Source organism: Salmo salar, chromosome ssa05, assembly GCF_905237065.1.
Source record: "Salmo salar chromosome ssa05, Ssal_v3.1, whole genome shotgun sequence".
Classification (NCBI taxonomy): Eukaryota; Metazoa; Chordata; class Actinopteri; order Salmoniformes; family Salmonidae; genus Salmo; species Salmo salar.
The window spans coordinates 61887199-61912287 of NC_059446.1; the positions used below are offsets into that span (position 1 = coordinate 61887199).

At 43.0% G+C, this 25089-nt stretch overlaps 1 protein-coding gene across 6 annotated transcripts; it reads left to right on the forward strand.

The window, feature by feature from the left end:
- The first annotated feature begins 393 nt into the window (after positions 1-393).
- On the forward strand, positions 394-17593 carry LOC106605451 (transcriptional repressor p66-beta). Of its 6 annotated transcripts, none has more exons than XM_014201128.2 (11): positions 394-689; positions 9210-9613; positions 9727-9856; positions 10311-10442; positions 12182-12331; positions 12670-12846; positions 13274-13649; positions 13796-13995; positions 14193-14303; positions 15285-15531; positions 16010-17593. In XM_014201128.2, the coding sequence occupies exons 2-11, from the start codon at positions 9216-9218 to the stop codon at positions 16144-16146; spliced, it is 2058 nt and encodes a 685-aa protein (XP_014056603.2). In that variant the 5' UTR covers positions 394-689; positions 9210-9215; the 3' UTR covers positions 16147-17593. The 6 variants fall into 6 exon arrangements, with proteins under 6 accessions (XP_014056603.2, XP_045574452.1, XP_045574453.1 ...); XM_045718496.1 differs by having other exon boundaries at positions 13286-13649; XM_045718497.1 differs by having other exon boundaries at positions 13289-13649.
- The last annotated feature ends 7496 nt before the right edge of the window (positions 17594-25089 follow it).

Genomic DNA, 25089 nt, shown 5'->3' on the forward strand with positions numbered 1-25089 from the left:
TTTAATGGTAGCTTACAAAAGTTGGAATACCCATTAAAATGCAAACAGATTTGCATGTAGGCCATTAAGTGTTGATTACTCATGGCAATTAAATGACCTTTGTTTATTGTTAGACCGGGCGTAATGCATGCTGAATGCGGGTCCCATACTGGTAGCTTACCTCAGCCGTGAAATATGTTTAACATAAATAAGGTCCAAGTGATTGCATAAGAAATAGGCTACAAAAACCTGACAAAATTGTCCCTTTACTAACAATAGTATAAATGCATCAAACAAAGTAGGCCCAGTAGGCTACAATCAATTAATTCGAGGTGATGTCTACACTAGAATAACTGACGACATGACTAGAACAACTGACGACATGAGCATATGTCACATTTTTGATGGCATATAGCCTAAATGTTGTATTGTTCACAGGATGGGCATCTCGGTCAATTTCTCCTCTTTTCTCCCCTCCAGACAACAACATACACCTTTGAGTAGAGGCGCGTCAGTGACACAAGCGCGGTCCAATAATTTGTCTGTCTGGTTACGGACAGAGAGCGTGAGAGCTTGTCGGGGCCCAATCAGCGCTTTTGTATTGCCTGCCAGTACCGGGGACTGACTGGTTGTGAGTATTTACTGCAGCGCCCCAGGATCCCAAAGCCAAACCCGAAGCCAGTGGAACCTGCGGGGTGAAGGCGAGTCAGGTGAGACCGAGGATTTTGCCGCGGCCTATCTGAAGTGAAGTTTAACTAAAAACCTCAATGCCCGGATCATGGTTCTAGATGTGATGAGGCTCCAGACTTCAGTCCAACTGAAGTACTGGGACAATGTGAGATGAGGAGCGAAATAACGGTTACATAGTAGTTCTATTGGGTTAATAGTGATGAGCTTTGCCGTTATTTTTAGTTACAAAATGTAGGTAATGAGAGAGGTCTGCCTAAAACAGCGGACACAAACGTTGATAATGTTTTAACGTTGCAAATTTGTTTACATTATAGCGATAAATGATACAGTGAGCGCGGATCATATTGATAGACATAGAGCAGAATACTTTTATTGTTTAATCTCGAGTCCCTTGAGGTTAACCTAGATTGGTTGGGGGGAAAAATGCGTCTTCGTGGTGTCGTTATGAACAAAATGTTAATCTGAAACCTATGATTGTAATTTGATTGTTGAAATATATTTATCAACGTTGCTACGATCGAGTTTGTGAATATGAAGGATCTTTTTTGAGCGAACTGGAGACAAATGGCATGAAGTGTTGTGCATATGTCATACAATAAAATTAATTCAAAATGCATCAGCCATTTACGTAAGTGAAGACGTGTTCACCCTCTCAACTTGTTTCCTAGCCCTATGCAAATGGCCACCATGGTTGGCGATGACAAGTGCTGTTGAAGGGAATCTGTGAATGCCTGTAGTGATACGTGGGGCAACCAGATGATCAGAGTTCTTATCAGTTTACTTTAATCAAATTTTGTTCAGCTGGTGTCAACTTCGTTTTTTTCTTTGAGTTTCATGAACATTTCAGTGGCAGGTCAATGTATGACAGGTTAATGTATGTTTCAGTGACAGGTCAATTGATGTATTTTGCAATGAGAAATGTCACTTGTGAAAACCAATAGATAAGCAGATAATCTATTTTGTGTATGTAAGTGTTTATTTATTATCATTTTGTAACTTTTGTATTTATTCCCACTAGGGTTAGACTTTACCTCTGTTTTTTTGTGACCAACACAGAGGGACAATGTTTCACTAGTCAGTGCCACTTTTTCCAGGAATCCAATAGTAAATCTTTTCCATCCTTGTGAACCACTTGTTCAAACTATCATGGCATTTACTCATGGAGGTCAAACAGAGACCTTACCACTCCTATTCAGTAGAACTGAATTATACAAAGATATAACAAACGGATAAAAAGGCCAAATCTTTGATTTATGCCAAATTTTGACTGTCATGTTCCTGATGATTTATTCCTATAAGAACTTGTCTAGTTGACTTTGACTTTTGCAGGTGAGATGAAAGTTTGGAGATTCCTCTGCCATACATTTTATTTTTGGAATAGAAATGCAGTAAGGGGATGGACAGGTGGTTGTCTACCCTTACGTGCTCTTCTGCCATTCTAGTCTCCATTTGTATATCTCCTGGCTGCAAATGATAAATCTCTTGGGCTGTTTATCTCCAGAAGCAAATTGGACTGAAGTGTGCCATTAAAGGAACACAGCCTGGGTTGAACTGAAGTGGGACCCGAACTGGCAACCCTTTTAGGGTTCATATACCTCACATCATCATCACAACACAAACCCTGACATGAGTGGTTGGCAGGCGATGTGTGGGTTAATGTGGGTTAGAAGCAGTGTGGATGGATTGAAAGTCTTCCACAATACAAACTCCATAGAACTAATCTGAATTTCGCACATCATGCGTTTGTACGCCCCCCCTCCCCCCCCACACATACCCACCTCTCTCTCTCTCTCTCTCTCTCTCTCTCTCTCCCATGTGACGTCACCAAAGGCTTCACATTAAGAGATCATTCCATATCCTGAGGTTATAAACCGGCTCAGACTGGCTAGCACGTTAGGACAGTGCTTGGCACCACAGGGGAACGGAAAGGAGAGATAATGGGTGACTCTTTTTCCTAAAGGGACAGGGGGCCCAACTCTGTGACCCATGTTGTAGGCTAGGCCTTATCTACCTAGATGGGATAGGCCTTATGGCAGATGCAATGCATTTGTGTATGGGCAATTCCACGGTAACAGAATGATGCTGAGGCTCACATGTTTCACTTTAAAATGTATGTCAAACAAAAACCAATGATTGCAAAGCTAAACAAACGATACAACAATGCAGAATGACTACTTAAACAATTTACACAGAAAATTTTACAAAAACACATGTACTTGAAGAACAATGCAAATGCAGAATGATGGGTTGTGCCGTCCTTTTACTGAACTTTGCATCTGCACTGTTCTTCAGCTAAATGTGTTTTTGTAACATTTTCTGTGGAAATTGTTCAAACTCATCCATGTGCATATCATTTTTTGGTTTGTTTAGCTTTGCAATCATTGATTTTTGTTTGGCATACATTTTAACCCAATGAGTACCATCGTCGCGTTTTGGACTTTTGACCTCCTTTAAACATCATGTGTTTGACCTACAGACCATCAGGCTCTGAGTGGCGCAGCGGTCTAAGGCACTGCATCTCAGTGCAAAAGGCAACACTACAATCCCTAGTTCGAATCCAGACTGTATCACATCCAGCCGTGATTAGGAGTCCTATAGGGCGGCGCACAATTGGCCCAGCGTTGTCCAGGTTTGGCCGGGGTAGACCGTCATTGTAAATAAGAATTTGTTCTCAACTGACTTGCCAAGTTAAATAAAGGTTACATTTTTAAAAAACGAGTACGAGACAAGGGTGGATCCCGAAGGGGCCCAGGGCTGGATCTTTTTATATTTGTGCTACAAATTACTAAAAGCTATCTATGGAAGGCTGAGACCCTCACAAACACTTACATGCAACAAGTTTTGCTCTATGACGCTCACAAGCTATACAAGAGTCTTTAGAAGATAAGGGGTTCTTATAGATATAACATCATAGGAAATCCCAGGACATAGTGTCTATTATGCTGTAATAAGCTCACATAGTTGCGGTCACAAACTCCAAACTCCACACAGTTGTCACTGACTAGCTGCATATTCATTTCCCAGTGAGCAAACAATTTCTGTACTTACAGCATTCATATAAATGAATTTTTATCAGGTTTTTGTTTTGGCTGACCATTTTTTTTTATTGACATTTGTCAATAAAACTCATGAATGCAACTGTTTGTCAAACTGATTTGAGTTTTACTTGTGCGCAATGGTTGTCCTGAAAATAAAATGGTAGGCCTAAAACACTTAATTGGCTTAATATAAGGGCTGGACATGCAGATAATTGAAAGTCAGATAAATGAAAAGCAGATTTTTGCTGGGGTCTTGGGACTGATAGGATTAAAGTGAAAAATCTGAGTCTCAGCATCATTCTGTTACCTGTGGAATTGCCCGTTTTCATAATATGCATGTATATGTCTGTCCATCTTGGTCCATTTCAAAATCCTCTTAACAAACCTTCTGTCTCGATCAATCATGGTTCGGCTATGAATGATCGGCTATGAAAAGCCAACTGACATTTACTCCTGAGGTGCTGACCTGTTGCACCCTCGACAACCACTGTGATTATTATTATTTGACCCTGCTGGTCATCTATGAACATTTGAACATATTGGCCATGTTCTGTTATTATCTCCAACCGGCACAGCCAGAAGAGGACTGGCCACCCCTCAGAGCCTGGTTCCTCTCTAGGTTTCTTCCTAGGTTCTGGCCTTTCTAGAGAGTTTTTCCTAGCCACCGTGCTTCTACATCTGCATTGCTTGCTGTTTGGGTTTTAGGCTGGGTTTCTGTACAGCACTTTGTGACATCAGCTGATGTAAGAAGGGCTTTATAAATAAATGTGATTGACGTATCATTAGGACAAAGGTATGGATGTCTTTCTAGGAAATTCAGCATCTCCACTATAAGCAGAACACAAAACTCTGATATCTCTGCTCTCTCCTCCTCTTCCTCTTGCTCCCTTTGTCCCTTGCTCCCTCCTTTGCTTAGGCAACCGCAGAAATTAAATTGATTAGTGGTGTGGTCTATAAATAGACAGGCCATAGTTGCCATGGCAACCATGTGATAAGTGTTGTGTGATGAAGAACTGGGCCTCCTAAGTGTTGTTGTAGTGTTGTGGGAGCAGAAGGATGGGTGTGGGTGACAGTGTGTAGGTTCGTTTGTCTGGATTATGTGATCTGACACTAACAGGTGTGTGTATGATATGATATCACAGTGTAATGTTGGACTGTGTGTGTGTGTGTGTGTGTGTGTGTGTGTGTGTGTGTGTGTCTGTGTTTTGCATTTGCTTTGTGCTAGATTCATTGTGTGAGTAAATGGATTCATCCAATTGAATAGATTCAGATTTTTATAAAAAATGTCTGACTTTTTTGTCAAGGTGACCAGCTACCCCTTTGTTTCCCATGAACACTGTTTCAGTCTAATCAGTCTCATGTCAGGAACCCTCTGTACCCTGGGGTTGATCGTGTGATGAAACCCTATTGGTTGTAGACAACAACCCCTGATGCCATCACCGCCATGTCCTCATATATTTTTCCTTTTCTTTTCAGTCAATACAGTTTTCGTCAGGCTACATTTATGAGATAGATAAACTTAAGGCCCTGTTAATTATTTGTGTCCTGTCCTAATTTCTCTCCTCCCCCCATAAACACACTGATCTTGAATGGAGTTAGATATGATTGTGTTTGATTCCCTATTAATGACCACAGTGACCCGTCATGAACCACCCATGTTCTTTATGAACGGATCATTACATGTTATTATAGTAATAATGGTGATTTATAATGATGATAGGATTTTTAGATTAGCCTTATAGTCATTCTAGGGATTCAGTCTGACAGTACATATTCATTTAAATGAAATACAACTTTATTTAACCCCTCGGGGGCAATTATGAAAGGCAAGTAAGTCAGTTACAAGTATCACAACACAACACATATAAAAGTAGCTAGTTTTAATATTACACAGACCAAAGAATAAGTACAAAATATCACCTTAGCAGAGGACAGAAAAATGTATATTTTTAAACGTAATTTCCAGCTATTCTACAAATGTTGCCATGGAGCTTTTGCTGTTATTAGCTAATCTCCTGCAATTATACGCATTTTTGCATGTCTAATGCTGTGTTCTTATGCTGAAACATTATAACAAAATGAATGGGACATTATAACAAAATGAATGGGGGCCTGATAGTCTAGCATTTATTTTGTTGTATGTTCTCAAAGATTATAGGCTATTCTATAGGTCCATTATCTTTTCTACATACTTTCTATTTGGTTTTAGTCATTTAAGTTGACACTGAAATCGTTTTTGCATTCCAAAAAGGTATTTCTAAATATGTGCAATGCGCAAAAAAATTCAATCATGCGACCCACCTGGTCCTGACCCACAGTTTGGGAACCACTGCTATATGATATTATGTTTGAACAAAGGTTAAAACACGATTTTCTGGTGTTGGTGTTTTTCAGAATTTAGCTCAGGGTTCTCCCACATTAAGTCAGGACTCATATGGGTGGGATCATGGCTGATTCCTTTCTTCCATTTGGTTGCACCTTGCTAACAATGTGTTGTCAAATGTGTGGTGATCATCAGTGCTTCATTATTTGCATACAACCTGTGCTCCCTCGTTGACAGGTTAGGCTGAGATTGGTGGGTTTCTAAAGCTGCTTCTGCACTGACTTCTGCTAGGACCAAGCAACAATAAGGTTAACGAAGGAAATCACATCTCTGTTTGTAATCTGCTCCTCATTCACCACGTACATGCACATACTTGGTCCCTACATAAATCAAAGCCCTTGGGACTATATTGCTAACAGTACGACATAAGCCCTTATTCTTCACTTCCCTTCCCCCCTCGGGGTCTTGCAAACACAACTATGCAGCATATGTTTACGATAAAAAAAGTTGTATTTGCTCCCCAGTGTTTTTTGAGGGATGGATGGAGGGAAGTGGAGTTAGGACAGGGAAGGGGGAGGGAGGGGAGTGTTTATACGGGTGCTTTGTTGGCATCGCACAACTGTAGGAAAATGGAGGAGGGGTGGGGGTTGAGGAACGGGAACAAAGGAGCCTTATGTTGGCATGGTCTCTGAAACCCCAGTGTGTGTGTGTGTGTGTGTGTGGGTGTGTCCGTGTGTGCGTGTCTTCTCGCAGGGCTGGGTATGGCTGAAGAATACTGTACATATCTTTATCTGTTACTGTGTCGAAGTCTTCTACTGTATAGCTCTCTTTTACAGGATATAGGCTACAGTAACTATGGTATATACTGTAGCGTAGCAGTCTGTCCGTTGTCCCTGTAGGATTGTTTATTTTGAATGCCAATATGATCATTGTAAAAAATAAAAAGGACAGTAAGACAGATTTGTGTATATCACTGCATCTTTTATCCGAGGGTGCTGGTCCCAGTAGAATGTATTTTTGTCCAACCTCTACATCACTTCAACAGTAGCTTCACTTTGCAGGATAATGATTATGTAGCTTTGGGGAATGTTAGTGTGTATGTCTGACTGTCTGTTTGTGTCTGTCTGTGTGCTGTTTAAGTATGTCTGTGTGTGTCTGTGCTTATGCTGATCATCCCCTCTCGTTTACCATCCTTCCATCTTAGCACCCCCTTTTTCTTCCTCCTCTCTTCCTCTCGCGGTATGGAGGCGTCTGACTTGTGTTGTTTGGCAGCGGGCCCAGAGTGTGGTGTGTGTGTGCATGTGTGCGCGCATGTGTGTCGATGCGTGTTGGGGTTGGGCGCTGTGGGAGGAGACTGGTGAGAGAGGGAGAGAGAGATAGATGGTGGTTTGTTGCAGCTGAGGGAAACAGTCATCACATTATATAAGGAGCAATAGGGACAGAGAAGGGGGTGGGGGGGGGGCAAGAGGTGCTGGGTAAAGATGGTCACATGTACACACACAGACACAAAAACACACACCACAAGACAATTCTGATTGGCTTGTTAGCTACGTTTGGTTTTACTCACACTTACTCACTATTCTACCTTCTCCTCATCTCTCTCGCTCTTGCTCTCTCTGTCTCTCTCTCTCTCCACAGTTTTCTATGCGGGTTACCACTTCCTTTTTCCTTTTGTAAAGGAAGTGGTAACTTCCATGTCTCAGGCATGATGACTCTCTGGACCTGGAGAGAGAGAGTAGTAAACATATTTTTTTGTATTTTTTAATTGCTACATAGAAAAACCATACTATGTGTCTTTCCTTATAAATGGGTGTGGTAGTGTGTGTGTGTTAGTGTGTGTGTACACAAGAGTGCTACCATTTCTACATAGCAAGGCATTATGCTCTAATTATAACCAGTCCACCATCCTAGTCCCCTGACAACCCCTCCCCCCACTCCCCCCCTCTTCCTGGCCAATCCTCATCACTCTCCAACTTCTTCAAGCATATCATTGGTCGAAGTTGCAGGACAAACTAACTCCCTGTGGCACAACCTACATTGTCTGCCTGTGCATCCTCAACCAGCCTTCGTATGACTCAAGTGTGTCAAATACAATCGGATTTGCGCACACACATGGGGAACCATTTCAGGGCCTGATAGAGGACATGACATACTCATTAATTGACCGTCTTTATGCGCATGTGTGTGCATGTTTAAGTCATCATATGTGCCCATGCATGTTACAGTCACACACACACACACACACACACACACACACACACACACACACACACACACACACACACACACACACACACACACACACACACACACACACACACACACAGGGTACATCCATATAGATACATAAAGCTCTCAAGCATGTTCTGTCTTGGGTACATATCATATTACATACCCCTTCCACTCAGACTGGAGAAGGTCAGGAAGGAAAAAGTGTGGGTGTGTGCCTTTTACTGTACCTTCCACCATGTTCAAGGACAGAAAGTATTTCTCCCGTTGTTTTCTGTTGGCTTTGATGGAAAAATGAACTTTTAGGATAGAAGTATGAATTATTGGAGTTGTAACACAGTTGTTACACGTGCTTATTTTACTCTTAATTCAATAGGATATCTGTGTGTGCTGTACTGTGTTAGCCTGCTGCTAGTCTATGGTTATGGGACAGGGGTAATAACAGCTAACTGTTAGCGCTGTCTGAGGTGGCAAAACAAACAATATGGTGGGAGAGCAGCAGACCTGTCAGCTATCCTTCACTGTGGTTGCTGCAACATTTTTCCATTGAAAATGAGCAACTTATTATAAGTTGGGGAATTTTGATCAGTCGAAAGGGTCCCGCAGGGATGCTGGCCCATGTTGACTCCAATGCTTCCCACAGTTGTGTCAGAAATATTGTGCCAGAAATATTGTCTCCAAAAATTGCGATTGTATCATCAGCTCAAGTATGCCCACTGTACGTACAAGTGAATATATTTTATTTCTTTGCTTGAGTAGAGCTTTTTATTGTTTGTGTTTGAGTTGCACATTTGAATATATGTCATAATCATGTTGCTCTTTTGATATTAGAAATTCTTTGTTTTATCTTAGGACAAATAATCACGGGTAACTTAGAGATGTTCCGACGTACTCCTTTCCATCCCTTTATCCCTGTCTCTTGTCTCTCTCTCTCTTTTTCATCCATCCAGTCCAGTATGGAGCGACTGAATGAGGAGGCGGTGCGGCTGAGCCTGCTGAAGCGAGGCCTGGACTCCTCCTCGCCTGCAGGCGGCGCCACGAGCAGTGAACGAGATGAGCTGCTCTCCAAACGCATCAAGATGGAGGGCCACCAAGCCATGGAGCGCCTCAAGATGCTGGCCTATCTGAAACGCAAGGACCTGGCCGGCCTGGAGGGGGGAGGATTGGGAGGGGTCTCAGGAGGCGGGGCCCTAAGGGGTGAGGTCAAGGGTCATGGGTCTTCAGGGGGAGGGGCTTATGAGGAGAAGACTAATGGGAGCCTCCGTGGTCAGGTTGTGGGAGCCCATGGCATGGTGGGAAAGAGCGGGAAGGAGAACATGGGCGAGGAGCCAGTGGATTTCAGCGCCCGGAGAGGGTGAGTGGAGGAGGAGAGAGGGGGAGTACAAGAGGATAGGAGGGAAAATAGAAATCTTTCTTACAATTAAGAATCAGTCAGTCAGAGTTGAAAGTGTGTGTGTTCCTCCACAGTGACGTGGACCGGGAGCGACACACACCCTCCCCTGATGTGATCGTCCTGTCAGACAATGAGGCGTCCAGTCCAAGAGGGCCCAGCCAAGGGGAAGAACGCCTGAGGGCAGCGAACCTGGAGATGTTTAAGGTGTGTGTGTGTGTGTGTGTGTGTGTGTGTGTGTGTGTGTGTGTGTGTGTGTGTGTGTGTGTGTGTGTTTTGTGTGTGTTACAGCACATATTAGCGCAGTCTTGACAAATGTTGAAGTATGTGCATATTGTCTTTATGTGTGTATGAGTGTTAGAATAGTGCATAGTTGTATAGAGTTGTTAATACATTAATTAATTATAAAAAACACATTGTGGACCACTCAGATAGTTTTGAGACACTGTAGGCAAACAGTACAGATATTAATTTGGTATTAGCTATAATACATTATATCATCTATACATCATTGGTATCAGCTATAACACATCATCTATACACAAAAACCAAGTACAATAGATAAAATGACAAGTTTTATAGTTGTATATGTGTGTATGGAGAGGAATGGCAGAAGTGGGTACAGTATGTGGGCTCATTTGTTTCTATGTGTGTGCTTCAGGGTAAGACAGGGGAGGAGAGGCAGAAGATGATCAGGGCTCTGAGAGAAGAGCTGAGGCTGGAGGAGGCCAGGCTGGTGCTGCTGAAGAAGCTGAGGCAGAGCCAGATGCAGAAGGAGAACCTGGTGCAGAAGGTCAGTCAGTCACCCACCCACCCAATGCTGTCCCATCCATCCTCTATACTCATCTACTTCAGTCATTCACTCGCTCATTCCTCTGTCATCCACTGCTCACTCTGTCACACTACACTCTCTCAGCCACCGCATTCATACCTCTCCCACTCTCTCTGCCGCCGCACTCATCCCTCTCTTACTCTCTCATCCACCACACTCAACCCTCTCTTATTCGCTCAGCCACTGCACTGCACTCGTCACTCTTTCACTCACTCATCCACTGCACTCATCCTTTTCTCACTCACTCATCCACTGCACTCATCCTTTTCTCACTCACTTACTGTTTATGCATTAACACTTTACACTCGGGGGAATTGGCCTATACGGATAGGGCCTAAACATAAAAAAGAAGCATATGGCTAACCATTGTAGCAATTGAAAGGGAACACTTTAAAGATTATGGGGAAACAAACAGTTCACCTGACACAAGAATCCAAACATTACACTGTTCATTTTATCGGCATTTGACATTTCTTGTACTTTCCGCAGCATTTGTTGATAAAGAAATCTGGAAATACTCTGGACACATTCAATAACACAATGAGAATATCCATGCAACATTTGGGGTAGATGCAGTATAAGACAAAACAATTTCAGGGTCAGAGGTCAAATTGGTGTCTCCAAGTTGCAACACACCACACCTATGTGTGCACAGTTCCTAAGTCATTTAAATACACGTTTATGAGTCAAGGAAAGAGCCTTCAACTATTAGATTCTCTTTTGAGCTCTCCTAGCTGTACTGTTAAGGAACTGAAGCAAGCACCCTTGTGTTTTTTTTGGTTTGGAACACAGCCCTTCATCCACACCATCACACAATTACTGTTGTTAATGCAATCCAAAAATGGTCCATTACAAATTGCAATCAGAGTTAGGTGTGAATATGTGAATGCTTATTATATTGCCAACATGAGTAGCGAAGTTCTATAATCTGATTTTTAGTGTTAGGCTTTCACAAGGCACTTCAGAGGAACAGATAGTAATTTTGGTGTGCATGGAATGGAGCCATGGGTGCATTCAGGTGCTAATTCACGGATCATTTTCTTCACATTACGCCGAATATAGGCTCCTTCTGTTCAGAACAACAACCCAGGGTATGACGCCGTAACTGTACATCAAACATAGCAATCATTAATGCCAAAGTAACCCAATTGGCACGAAGAATGTTGCAGGTGGTGCTCCCGCTTGGAATGTCTGTCAGTTGATTCCCATGTCATGTGTTGCTGCCATGCTATGTTGTCATCTTAGGTCTCTCTTTATGTAGTGTTGTGTTGTCTCTCTTTTCGTGTTGTGTGTTTTGTCCTATATTTTTATTTATTTTATTTTTATTTTTAATCCCAGCCCCCATCCCCGCAGTAGGCCTTTTGCCTTTTGGTAGGTCGTCATTGTAAATAAGAATAAGTTCTTAACTGACTTGCTTAGTTTAATGAAGGTTAAATAAAATAAATAATAAAAAAAAATAAAATATACCGCTTTAAAACGGATACCCAGAGCTCTGATGTAATGTATATGTTACTATACTGCTGTCCAATTAATGCGCGTATCAGTGACCAAATCTGCTATTTTCACCCAATATACAGTATAGAGTGAAAAGGGCTTACCTATAAGTTGCTTAGGATAAAAGTGTCAGGTAAATAACCTTATTATATTAGTATTATTCTATGTTTGACCCCTCTATCACCTCTACCCTCTGTCCCCCTCAGGTCCCTGTGGTCCAGAACACAGCGTCTGCCCTCCAGAGCGGTGCCGTCCACGGTGCTCAGAGCATGAGCAAGATGTCTGGCCGCCCTGGCCACCACACCCCAGAGCCCCAGAACCATCGCACTGCACAGGTGGGCTACAGCATTGCACAGGTGGGCTACAGTACTGGTTCTTTTAGAGTTCCCTTTGTGCCTTGGGTCGGTCACAATGCAAGTTGGGCAGGAGCAAGGAAGCCAAAGTTGGGGGATGGGATTGAACAAAGATTTTTAATATTTTGCATGAGAACCATCTCACAATAAAGCAGTCTCCAGTTTCAATAGTTGCACAGTAGTGCCATCTCGTGCTATGAAGAGGCATTACCCTCTTAAATAATCTCTGGTGAATATGAGCAGGAAAATGGCATGACACTGAAAACCGACAAACAACACCACCCATGTCTTACTTATGATATTTTTCTCCTTCCTCCTTCTTCTCCTCTTTCCTCCCCCAGGGTCACTCGGTGATCAGGTCAGCCACCAACAGCTCCATGTCTCAGATGATGATGTCACAGAGCAGGGTGATAGCGCCCAACCCTGCCCAGCTGCAGGGCCAGAGGCTGGCACAGCAGAAGCAGGGTGGCATGCGCTCCTCGACTGGCAGCTCTAACAATGCCGTTAGCTACCAGCAGGTAAACCCCAATGTCATCCCTGTTATTGGTCATAATCATCATAGAGCAGTGGAAAAAATACAAGTACAGATTATTGTAGGGGATAATGCTAACTTTTTTGAGAGATAATTAGAAAATACTATTTTATTGATGAAATTGTATTTATTGGTTCTCTCAAACTAAAGGGATGGTTCACCCAAATTACAAAATCACATATAGGGTTCCTTAATCTGTAAGCAGTCTATGGACAGGGTATGTCCATTGAAAAAGTGCTGGAAAAGTTTGAATACCATTTTCATAGAGGTTCAAAATCAGTTGCTTCCACTCAGATGCCAGGATTTGAGGGTTATATCATTTTTAGCAGATAAATGTTGCTGTCATGCCATCAGACTTAAACTTAAAAACACTGTTCTGAATGACGGGTATGGTTCTCTGTGTTTACTTGCAGTCTTCCACCCAGCAGGTGGCAGTTTCTCAGCGCTCTGGCTCCTCCTCCTCCTCGGCCATCTACATGAACCTGACCCACATGCAGGCGGCCGGAGCCGCGGGAGGGGTCAGCGGGGTGTCGGGGGTGGGGGCGGTCAGCCCCTCAGCCACACACAGCCCAGGGGGGACATCGGTGGGCTCCTCCATGGCCGACACAGCCAGCAGTCAGGCAGCCGCCAAACTTGCCCTGAGGAAACAGCTGGAGAAAACCCTGCTGGAGATCCCTCCTCCCAAGCCGCCGGCGCCGCTCCTCCACTTCCTGCCGTCAGCGGCCAACAGCGAGTTTATCTACATGGTGGGCCTGGAGGAGGTTGTGCAGAGTGTCATTGACAGTCAGGGTGAGGGAAGGAACTGGAACTCTTTTGCTGATGCCTAGCTAGCCATTTGTCCTGCACACAACCATCAAACCAACAATGTTATCAGATGAGTCGGTTTGGAATTGGGCCCCTCTCCCCTCATTGAACTCTTGTGGCTCTCTCTTTAGGTAAACTGCGTTTGCCCTCCTCCATGGAGCCCTTCTCGTGTGCCCAGTGCAAGACGGACTTCACCCCTCACTGGAAGCAGGAGAAGGGTGGGCGCATACTTTGCGAGACCTGTATGTCGTCCAATCAGAAGAAGGCACTGAAGGCTGAGCACACCAATAGGCTGAAGAACGCCTTCGTCAAGGCTCTACAGCAGGAGCAGGTCAGCATTCCATTGGCTCCCCGTTGCTCTGTTCAGGCAACCATTGTTTATAGGGAAAGTGTGTGTGTGTGTGTGTGTGTGTGTGTGTGTGTGTGTGTGTGTGTGTGTGTGTGTGTGTGTGTGTGTGTGTGTGTGTGTGTGTGTGTGTGTGTGTGTGTGTGTGTGTGAATAACCATATTTTACTAATTGTGTCACAGGAGATTGAGCAGAGAATCCAGTTGCAAGCTGCTCTTGCCACCAGTTCAGCTCAAACTATTCCAAGCGTCAGTAAGGCTGAGTCTATGAGCAGACATCACACACACAGACAGGTATGTCACTGTCACCGCTGTTAGTAAGTGCTCCCTGCTGCAACAGACACCCTGTCATCTAGCATTGTTCAGCAAAGTTGATAAAAGGTCCAATTGTAACAGCTGCATAATGGATACTTGATCAATCTTTTTTTTAATCGATCAAATATTGACTGAATTATAGCTCATAAACCACATAAACCTCTGTCTTGTGTAATATTAAACCCCCTATTTATGAGATTTGGTTGTACATTTTCGGGAGCGACTGGCTGAGTTACTTTGTAAACACTTAAAATGAATTAAATCTGAACTTTTTTTAACTTTACAAAAATGTACCACCCTCTTGTGCAATGATCACTTTCTATTCTGTCTTTAATCCCCGTCTAAGGGTGGGCGTTGAAATAGATGCATATCAAAAACCACTGTCATTGTTGACATTTTGAACAGGACTGGCATGTGTTTGAGTGGTTGTTAAAAAGCGATCGCAAAATCAATTGGAAAGTGTATTTACAAGCAAGGGTTGGAATGTGCATTGCTTTCACGTGGTCCTCTGTAGCTCAGTTGGTAGAGCATGGTGCTTGCTATGCCAGGATAGTGGGTTCGATTCCTGGGACCAGCCATACTTAAAATGTATGCACGCATGACTGTAAGTCGCTTTGGTTAAAAGTGTCTCCTAATTGGCATATATTATTTTGAAATAAATCCATCCAGTGACGATTATGATTATGTGACAAGTGAATTTACACCCCACAAAAACAGGGGTAAAATGGCTGCAAAAAGGGGAATCCTGAGGTGGGTGGGGAATGTGAGAATGATACTTTCACATTTCCCCAACCATCATCACACCCCCTTTAGTTGTTGAGGATGTCCCGTGCTGACAGATGGACTCTCCATCTGATGTGTGTGTGTGTGTGTGTGTGTGTGTGTGTGTGTGTGTGTGTGTGTGTGTGTGTGTGTGTGTGTGTGTGTGTGTGTGTGTGTGTGTGTGTGTGTGACCTCCAGGCGCCTCAGCCACAGGTGACCCAGTCACAGGCCTCCCTCCAACGGGGTCTGTCTGGCTCGGCCCGGGGCGTCCTGTCCAACTTCGCCCAGGCCTCCCAGCTCTCGGTGGCCAGCAGCCTGCTGGGCATGACTGGAAAGCGCAGTGGACAGCTGGGCACTAGTGGGCACAGCCGGGCACAGCAACAACAGCAGCAACAGCAGCAGCAGCAGCATCACGACAACCGCCGCCAGCTCTACAGCATCCCTGGTGAGTAAACAGACCAGGGGTTGGGATGGGACTGAGATCAGCCAAAGAACTTTATAGACCAGGGGTTGGGCTGGGGATGGGACTGAGATCAACCAAATAACTTTATAGACCAGGGGTTGGGCTGGGGATGGGACTGAGATCAACCAAATAACTTTATAGACCAGGTGTTGGGATGGGACTGAGATCAACCAACAACTTTATAGACCAGGTGTTGGGCTGGGGTTGGGACGGAAATCAGCCATACAACTGTATAGACCAGGTGTTGGGCTAGGGATGGGACGGAGATCAGCCATACAACTGTATGGACCAGGGGTTGGGATGGGGCTGAGATTAGCCAAAGAACTTTATAGACCAGGGATGGGCAGGGGATAGGGCTAAAATTAACCATACAACTGTATAGACCAGGGCTGGGGATGGGGCTGAGGCAGGCCTTTCTGACAGTCTCTCACTGCCTCCCTCCCTCTTTCTCCCTCTCCAGGGGTGAACATTGCCTACCTGAACCCAGGCAATGTGGTCGGCCACAAGGGGTCCAGCCTGGCTGACCGCCAGAGGGAATACCTGCTGGACATGATCCCGCCTCGCTCCATATCCCAGTCCATCAGCGGACAGAAATGAACCTCACCCCGCCCCGACGCAATACCACAACCCTTCCCCACACCACACCTCAACCCCCATCGCATGCAGTGCCTGTTAGTGTGCCTACCAAACTAACCTGTATGAAGAACACAATCAACGAGTCAAGAGGCCACCAAACTCTGAAATGACTTTTCATTTGAACGTGATGCAAACCCCTTTTAATTCCTCTTGTTATTACTATCGTCATTAGTGCTATGGATGTTGTTACTGCATTGCCGCTACCAGTTATGAGCGTGCCCATCTTTGTGGAGAACCCCTGTCTTTATATGCTTGTGGCAGTGTCCCGAGTGTGGGGTGTCTTTTGTTTTGGATTTATGCGCTTGTTTTTGAAGAAATATTTTGTCTTGCTTGAGCTTTCCTTACCGGACTCAAGTCTTTGTTATGTCTGGAATTACCAAGCTATCTTTTTGAGAACTGCACCACTCTCAAATCCCTGCTCTTTCTCTGATTTCTGAATTCAACCATCACCCTGTTTTTCCACATTTGGTTGTGAATTATTGGAGGAGAAATTCTACCAGACCGGCCAAACCTTTGTTTTAAAAAGGTGATTGTGATGGTTTAACTTTGACCTGAATCTCTCAAGCCTTTGAGCTTGAGCTTTCTTCAAAGATTTGTGGGGAGAAAAGAGGATGATTGAGACCCTGGAGTTGTCTGAAGCAATGCTTCTCTAACTGATTGTTGAAACAAGGATGGATAAATATCCCACAAAGAGAGACAGCCCAATGCACCATCTGGACTTGGATTGGATGCACCGCTGAAAAAATACTACTCCCATTGGATATGAAGGCACAGAAACTGAACCTATAGCAGAGTTGCCCTGTATCCTGTCAACCTTTTCATCTGAGGCAGCCTGGGGGCTGTAGTTCAGAAGTGATGGAATTGAGGAGTTAGTATCCTAAAGCATATATAATTGATGGGGTATTGATTGGAGAGATCATTTAGAGGGATTTGATTGGACGAGAGATCATGTGAACGTACTTAATTGGCTGAGAGATCAGGTGAATAAGGTTTTTATTTAATTGGAGAGGATGCAGGTATTGGATTTGGTGGGAGGGATCATCCTTAGACTCAAAATTGAAGGGGTTTCCCATAGGACCATGGTTTGTACTTATTTAGGAGTGGGCATGGGGGGGAAGAGGCACAGGGGTTCCCTCTCTCCTCTGTTTTCATCTCTTAGCTAATAGGATTTGCTATTTTTCACTCTACCCTGTCATTCAAAGTTATGGATTCCGTTTAGATACTATGTCAACATTATCCCCATGGTGTCTGGGAGGCATTTGAAAATGGTCAGGGAGAGTGTCTAGCTAGCTATTAGCTTTAAGCCTGCTCTAAGCTATTTAGCCTGCTCTAAGCTATTTAGATGTTTGGTGTCTTCTGAAGTGTTTGCGTATCTGAAAGGTACTTTGCACAGGAGACAATAAATAAACACAGAATGACAAATGCAACTTGAATATCTACATAAATCAAACAGTTATATAGAAAGAGACATTTACAGGATATACAGTAGGAGTCAAAAGTTTGGACACCTACTCATTCAAAGGTTTTTCTTTATTTTTACTATTTTCTACATTGTAGAATAACAGTGAAGACGTCAATACTATGAAATAACACATATGGAACCATGTAGTAACCAAAAAAGTGTTAAACAAATCAAAATATATTTGAGATTCTTCAAAGTAGCCACTCTTTGCCTTGATGACAGCTTTGCACACTCTTGGCATTCTCTCAACCAGCTTCACCTGAAATATTTTCCCAGCAGTCTTGAAGGAGTTCCCACATATGCTGAGCACTTGTTGGCTGCTTTTCCTTCAATCTGCGGTCCAACTCATCCCAAACCATCTCAATTGGGTTTAGGTCGGGTGATTGTGGAGGCCAGGTCATCTGATGCAGTACTCCATCACTCTCTTTCTTGGTCAAATAGCCCTTACACAGCCTGGAGATGTGTTTTGGGTTATTGTCCTGTTGAAAAACAAACGAGTCCCACTAAGCGCAAACCAGATGGGATGGTGTATCGCTGCAGAATGCTGTGGGAGCCATGCTGGTTAAGTGTGCCTTGAATTATAAATAAATCACTGACAGTGTCACCAGCAAAGCAACCCCACACCATCACACCTCCTCCTCCATGCTTCATGGTGGGAACCACACATGCAGAGATCATCCATTCACCTACTCTGCGTCTCACAAAGACATGGTCGTTGGAACCAAATATCTCAAATTTGGACACATCAGACCAGTCTCCTCTGAACAGTTGATGTTGAGATGTGTCTTACTTGAACTCTGTGAAGTATTTATTTGGTATGCAATCGGAGGCTGATAACTCTAATGAACTTATCCTTTGCAGCAGAGGTAACTCTGGGTCTTCCTTTCCTGTGGTGGTCCTCATGAGAGCCAATTTCATCATATCGCTCGATGGTTTTTGCGACTGCACTTGAAGAAACTTTCAAAGTTCTTGAAATGTTCTGAATTGACTGACCTTCATGTCTTAAAGTAATGATAGACTGTCGTATCTCTTTGCTTATTTGAGCTGTTCTTGCCATAATATGGACTTGGTCTTTTACCAAATAGGGCTATCTTCTGTATACCCTACCTTGTCACAACACAACTGATTAGCTTAAACGCGTTAAGAAAGAAATTCCACAAATGAACTTTTAACAAGGCACACCTGTTAATTGAAATGCATTCCAGGTGATAACCTCATGAAGCTGGTTGAGAGAATGCCAAAAGTGTGCAAAGCTGTCATCAAGGTGAAGGGTGGCTACTTTGATGAATCTCAAATATATTTTGATTTGTTTAACACTGGTTACTACATGATTTCACCTGTGTTATTTCATAGTTTTGATGTCTTCACTATTATTATACAATGTAGAAAATAGTAAAAATCTAAGAAAAACCCTGGCATGAGTACCAGTCCAAACTTTTGACTGGTACTGTACATTATGGGTTATGGCAATGCACAGGACTGTACATGCAGAGCACTTAGGTACAGAGAGTAGGGATATTGTTTCTGTCCACCAGGAATCTAGGGTGAATTGATTGATTATTATTGAATTGATTATTGTTCCATCTCATGATAATTGTGGCTCTATTTCAGTAATGCCTGATAAAATGTAGAAGTAACAGATACTGGTGCATCCATTTTAAAGCAGCAGGCAATATTAATTCCAATTTCATTTTCTTCTTGCAAGCAGGAGTTGCCTGGTTATTGCCTCTTATACCCTGCAGTTTTAAAACATTAAAAAAACATATTGCCAGAGAGCAGTGGCTTACTCCTTGCCCTTTTTGATAAACTTCAAAAGCAGGTGCAATATTTTGAGACACAGGGAAGATAAAGTTCATTCAAGTATTTTGTGCTGAATGTTACTATTTTATCCATTTAGTATCCCAACTACAGTTAGGTAGCCTTACTCCCATATACAGTAGTATAAGCACTATTTTTGTTGCACCCAGATGGAACAGATGTTGTATTGGCCGTGTTCAGTAAGCACCAAACTGAAGCAAATATTTTAAACAGAGGTGGTACTACCTGCACTTATCCTATAGGGGCGTTCATTTCTGTTGTCCGTTTGAAAACCTTTCCTACTGTTTGTGCCTAATGAACACGACCCAGGGTTTGCCGTAGTCCAATAACACAGAACACCCCACAGCAAGATCACTGTTTGGGATGGACAACAGTGACCCTTGGGTGATTTTCAGCCTCACTGTTTTTGATAGTTATCTTTGTCCTCTTTGTTGTATGTATGCGTTGTGGACTTACTTCATCATCAATCTTTCTCTCTTTCTCAAACTATGCCAGATGCACCATTTTAACATTTTTGTTTTAAAGAAAGTAAAGAAAAAAAACAGGAAAAATAGCATTTTCAGATGTAATTTTTGTAAGGTTTCAAACATTTAAAAAAATACATTTTGCTGACCTGTCTATTCAAGTTCATTTCTGACAATTTTTTTACAAACAAATAGGGAAAAAGAAAAATCAAGAAATATAATTAACTTAAGAAATTGAAATAGTCAGGTAATATTATCTTGAACGGCTGTAGTTATAATAATGGCATATTTATTGTACATATGCGTTCCTCCTTTGTGGAATAAGACATTGAATTCAAGGTGGGTATACATTGTATAGAAAACTAACAAAAAGCCATGGATATTGTGAAGCTTGTCATTTTGTTTATTGATCACTGTATATTCCTGTGCCACAAATGTGCAAAAATATGTGGGGTTTTTCTATTTACTATCAAAAGCATTCTCAACTTTCTATATCTTGTTTTCTAGTACTTAGAGGCAGTAGGATCATCTTTTATGGAGAGTTGTTTGATCTATCCCAGGACCACTTTGTCTATACATTGTATGAAGTGCTCTGTTGTTATTACATGCTTTACTTTCAGCAGCATTGATGTTCAGTTAGCGATTAGTTAATATTATTATCATTATCGTACACTTTTAAAAATTTCTCCTCTGAAAAATTATTGTAAGGCTTGGCGTAGATCAGACAACTGGAATGGGACTTTTCATTATCTTTTTTTTCTCCTAGTATATATTTTACAGGGAAAGGCAGTGCATGGTCCACATATAAGTAAGAAAGAGACTCATGAAATGAACTACCCGCTGTGTGTTTAAACTACAGTCCTAATGGATAAGCTATGTGCTAACCTAGCCATGGTCATAAAGCGAGTCTTCAAATACCCCTTTTAAAAGATGAAGGAGTACTAGATGTTGTGTCAAACAGAGCATGGAATACTCTCAACAACACAACGCAATACTGTCACAATATGACTCCAATGGCTTGCATCTTATTCTGTCAATAAAGTTTAAGCGATGTTTTCAACTATTTGATGTGGTCAAATGATGATATGGTCTATGATATGTGGACCTTTATTATTAAATGGAAACATAAAACATCTGAAAGAATACACTCGATATTTGAATAAATAAATGGAATCAAGTGTTTTTTGTGCTGTGGCCGTGTGTGACAGACACACCTCCCCTTGCCTGTGTCTCAGGGTCATTATGGTTCCGACTAAAAGGAGTACAGCTACGACCAGAAGAGACTTTAGTAGCAGGTTAGAAGAATTTACAGCAGGTTAGGAGAATTAATGTGGCAGGTTAGGAGACTTAAGGTTAGGAAAAGGGTTAGGGTTTTGCTCTCCTAACCTGCTATTAAAAGTCACTACGGGTGGTAGCTGTATAGTCACATCCGGTCATTATGGTCGACATGATCTACATCACTTGTCTGTAAACAAGAATTATACAATTGCACAAACCTAAAAAAGAAATATTAAAGAATACCCAAATGATATCCTAATAATCTCCAGGACAGGCTGCTGTATATTCCATCCACCTCTCAATCTAAAGAGAAATTGCATCAAAGATCTCTCATTATAACAATGTTTTCAGCCCCTTCAGTGACTCCAGAACACCTGAGTATTTCCTATAGAAATGTTATTGTGTGGACAATGAGGTAATGATCTTTTTCAGGACATCCAGTCACATTCATTTGGGTTGTGTTTTAGTATTCTAAAAGGTGATGCCAGATCAACTTTGAACAAAGTATTTTGTCTTATAACAATCATTGGCAAAACTAACATGGCTAAACTGTGGTTCCTTTTCTTTGATAAATGTAATATTTTCACACAATTCTGGCTGTCAGTTAAAGAACAAATATAAATTACAAATACATTTAAAAATAATGCTATGATATTATTAACCATATAGCTAGTTAACATAATTAGAGAAGTTGTGGACAATAACAGACACCATCAATATAATAGTGTGGTCACAGTGATGTGCTAGCCATTGCCTGGCTTTCAACGGAAACATAGCTAACAAAATAATTTCAACAAAATAAATAGTGTTTTATTTACTGAGGTCTGTTTTTCAGGGGATGACTGCAATGTAATGTATTCTGTTGAACACCAGTACCCATATCTGCTCTTTCTGGACCCTTTGGGTAGCTCATAGTCTGCAGAAATAACACAGGACATCATAGGATATTTATTACCTTGACAGTGACATACAGTGCATTTGGAATGTATTCAGATCCCTTGATTTTTTCACATTTTGTTACATTACAGCCTTATTCTAAAATGTATTAAGTCGTTTTTTCCCCTCATCAATCTACACAAAATACACCATAATGACAAAGCAAAAAGAGGTTTTTAGAAATTTTTGCAAATGTATACAAAATAAGAAATATCACAGATGACGCCGACAGAGATGGTCACCTTTCTTCGAGTTTTTAGAAAACTGCAGTATTTCGTTTTTTTGATGTATTATTGATTACATTGCTACACCAGGAAATCTTAAGTCTTATTACATACAGCTGGGAAGAACTATTGGATATAAGAGCAACATCAACTTACCAACATCACGACCAGGAATACGACTTTCCCGAAGCGGACCCTCTGTTTGGACCACCACCCAGGACAATGGCTCTAATCCCAGCAGCCGACCCAAAACAATGGCGCCGTTAAAGGGGCAGACGGAGCGGCCTCCTGGTCAAGCTCCATAGACGTGCACATCGCCCACTGCTCCCAAGTATACTACTCGCCAATGTCCAGTCTCTTGACAACAAGGTAGACGAATTTCGAGCAAGGGTTGCCTTCCAGAGAGACATCAGAGATTGTAACATTCTCTGTTTCATGGAAACATGGTTCTGTCGGGATATGTTGTCGGGATCAGTTCAGCCACCGGGCTTCTCCATGCATCGCGCCGACAGAGATAAACACCTCTCTGGGAAGAGGAAGGGCGGGGGTGTATGCTTTATGATTAACAACTCATGGTGTAATCATAACATACAGGAACTCAAGTCCTTCTGCTCAGCCGACCTAGAAATGCCGGCCAAGAGAATTCTCGTCAGTTAAATTCACAGCTGTGTACATTCCCTCTCAAGCAAACGCCAAGACAGCCCTCAAGGAACTTCACTGGACTCTATGTAAACTGGAAACCATATATCCTGAGGCTGCACTTACTGTAGCTGGGGATTTTAACAAAGCAAATTTGAGAACAAGGCTACCTAAATTCTATCAGCATATTGATTGCACTACATGCAAGGGTAATACTCTCGACCACTGCTACTCTAACTTCCGCAATGCATACAAAGCCCTCCCCTGCCCTTCCTTCGGGAAATCCGACCACGACGCCATCTTGCTCCTACCGTCTTGTAGGCAGAAACTCAAACAGGATGTACTAGTGACGAGAACCATTCAACGCTGGTCTGACCAATCGGAAGCCACGCTTCAAGATTGTTTTGATCACGCGGACTGGAATATGTTCCGGTCAGCCTCAGAGAACAACATCGACCTATACACTGACTCGTTGAGTGAGTTTATAAAGAAGTGCATTGGAGATGTTGTACCCACTGTGACTATTAAAACCTACCCTAACCTGAAACCGTGGATGGATGACGGCATTCGCATAAAACTGAAAGCACGAACCACCGCATTTAATCATGGAAAGAGGTCTGGAAATATGGCTGAATATAAACAGTGTAGTTATTCCCTCCGCAAGGCAATCAAACAAGCTAAATGCCGGTACAGGGACAAGGTGGAGTCGCAATTCAATGGCTCAGACACGAGATGTATGTGGCAGGGTCTACAGGAAATCACGGACTACCGCCCCGTAGCACTCACTTCTGTCATCATGAAGTGCTTTGAGAGGCTAGTCAAGGATCATATCACCTCCACCTTAACGGCCACCCTAGACCCACTTCAGTTTGCATACCGCCCCAACAGGTCCACAGATGACACAATCGCCATCACACTGCACACTGCCCTATCCCATCTGGACAAAAAGAATACCTATGTAAAAATGCTGTTCCTTGACTACAGCTCAGCATTCAACACCATAGTACCCTCCAAGCTCATCATCAAGCTGGAGGCCCTGGGTCTCAACCCCGCCCTGTGCAATTGGATCCTGGACTTTCTGACGGGCCGCCCCCAGGTGGTGAAGGTAGGAAACAACATCTCCACTTCACTGACCTTCAATACTGGGGCCCCACAAGGGTGTGTGCTCAGCCCTCTCCTGTACTCCCTGTTCACCCACGACTGCGTGGCCATGCACGCCTCCAACTCAATGATCAAGTTTGCAGACGACACAACAGTAATGGGCTTGATTACCAACAACGACGAGACAGCCTACAGGGAGGAGGTGAGGGCACTCGGAGTGTGGTGTCAGGAAAACAACCTCTCACTCAACATCAACAATACAAAGGAGACAATCGTGGACTTCAGGAAAAAGCAGAGGGAGCACGTCGCTATCCACATCGTCGGGACTGCAGTGGAGAAGATGGAAAGTTTTAAGTTCCTCAGCGTACACATCACAGACAAACTGGAAATGGTCCACCCACACGGAGAGCGTGGTGAAGAAGGTGCAACAGCGCCTCTTCAACCTCAGGAGGCTGAAGAAATTTGGCTTGTCACCCAAAACCCTGACAAACTTTTACAGATGCACAATCGAGAGCATCCTGCCAGGCTGTATCACAGTCTGGTACTGCAACTGCATCGCCCTCAACTGCAAGTCTCTCCAGAGGGTGGTGCGGTCTGCACAACGCATCACCGGGGGCAAACTACCTGCCCTCCATGACACCTACAGCACCCGATGTCACAGGAAGGCCAAATATATCATCAAGGACAACAACCACCCAAGCCACTGCCTGTTCACACAGCTACCATCCAGAAGGCGAGGTCAGTACAGGTGCATCAAAGCTGGGACAGAGAGATTGAAAAACATCTTCAGACTGCTAAAGACCATCAGACTGCTAAACAGCAATAACTAACTCAGAGAGGCTGCTGCCTACATTGAGACCCAATCACTGGCCACTTTAATAAATGGATCACTAGTCATTTTAAACAATGCCACTTTAATAATGTTTACATATCTTACATTACTGGGGAGTATCGCCGACCGAAGGAGGAACTTGAGGCAGAG

Bases quoted from the DNA above. Each gene is read 5' to 3' on its own strand.
- LOC106605451 (XM_014201128.2), top strand. From the start codon at position 9,216: ATGGAGCGACTGAATGAGGAGGCGGTGCGGCTGAGCCTGCTGAAGCGA. The intron at 10,443-12,181 runs GTCAGTCAGTCA...TGTCCCCCTCAG, and splicing joins AGGAGAACCTGGTGCAGAAG to GTCCCTGTGGTCCAGAACAC. The intron at 15,532-16,009 runs GTGAGTAAACAG...CTCCCTCTCCAG, and splicing joins CCAGCTCTACAGCATCCCTG to GGGTGAACATTGCCTACCTG.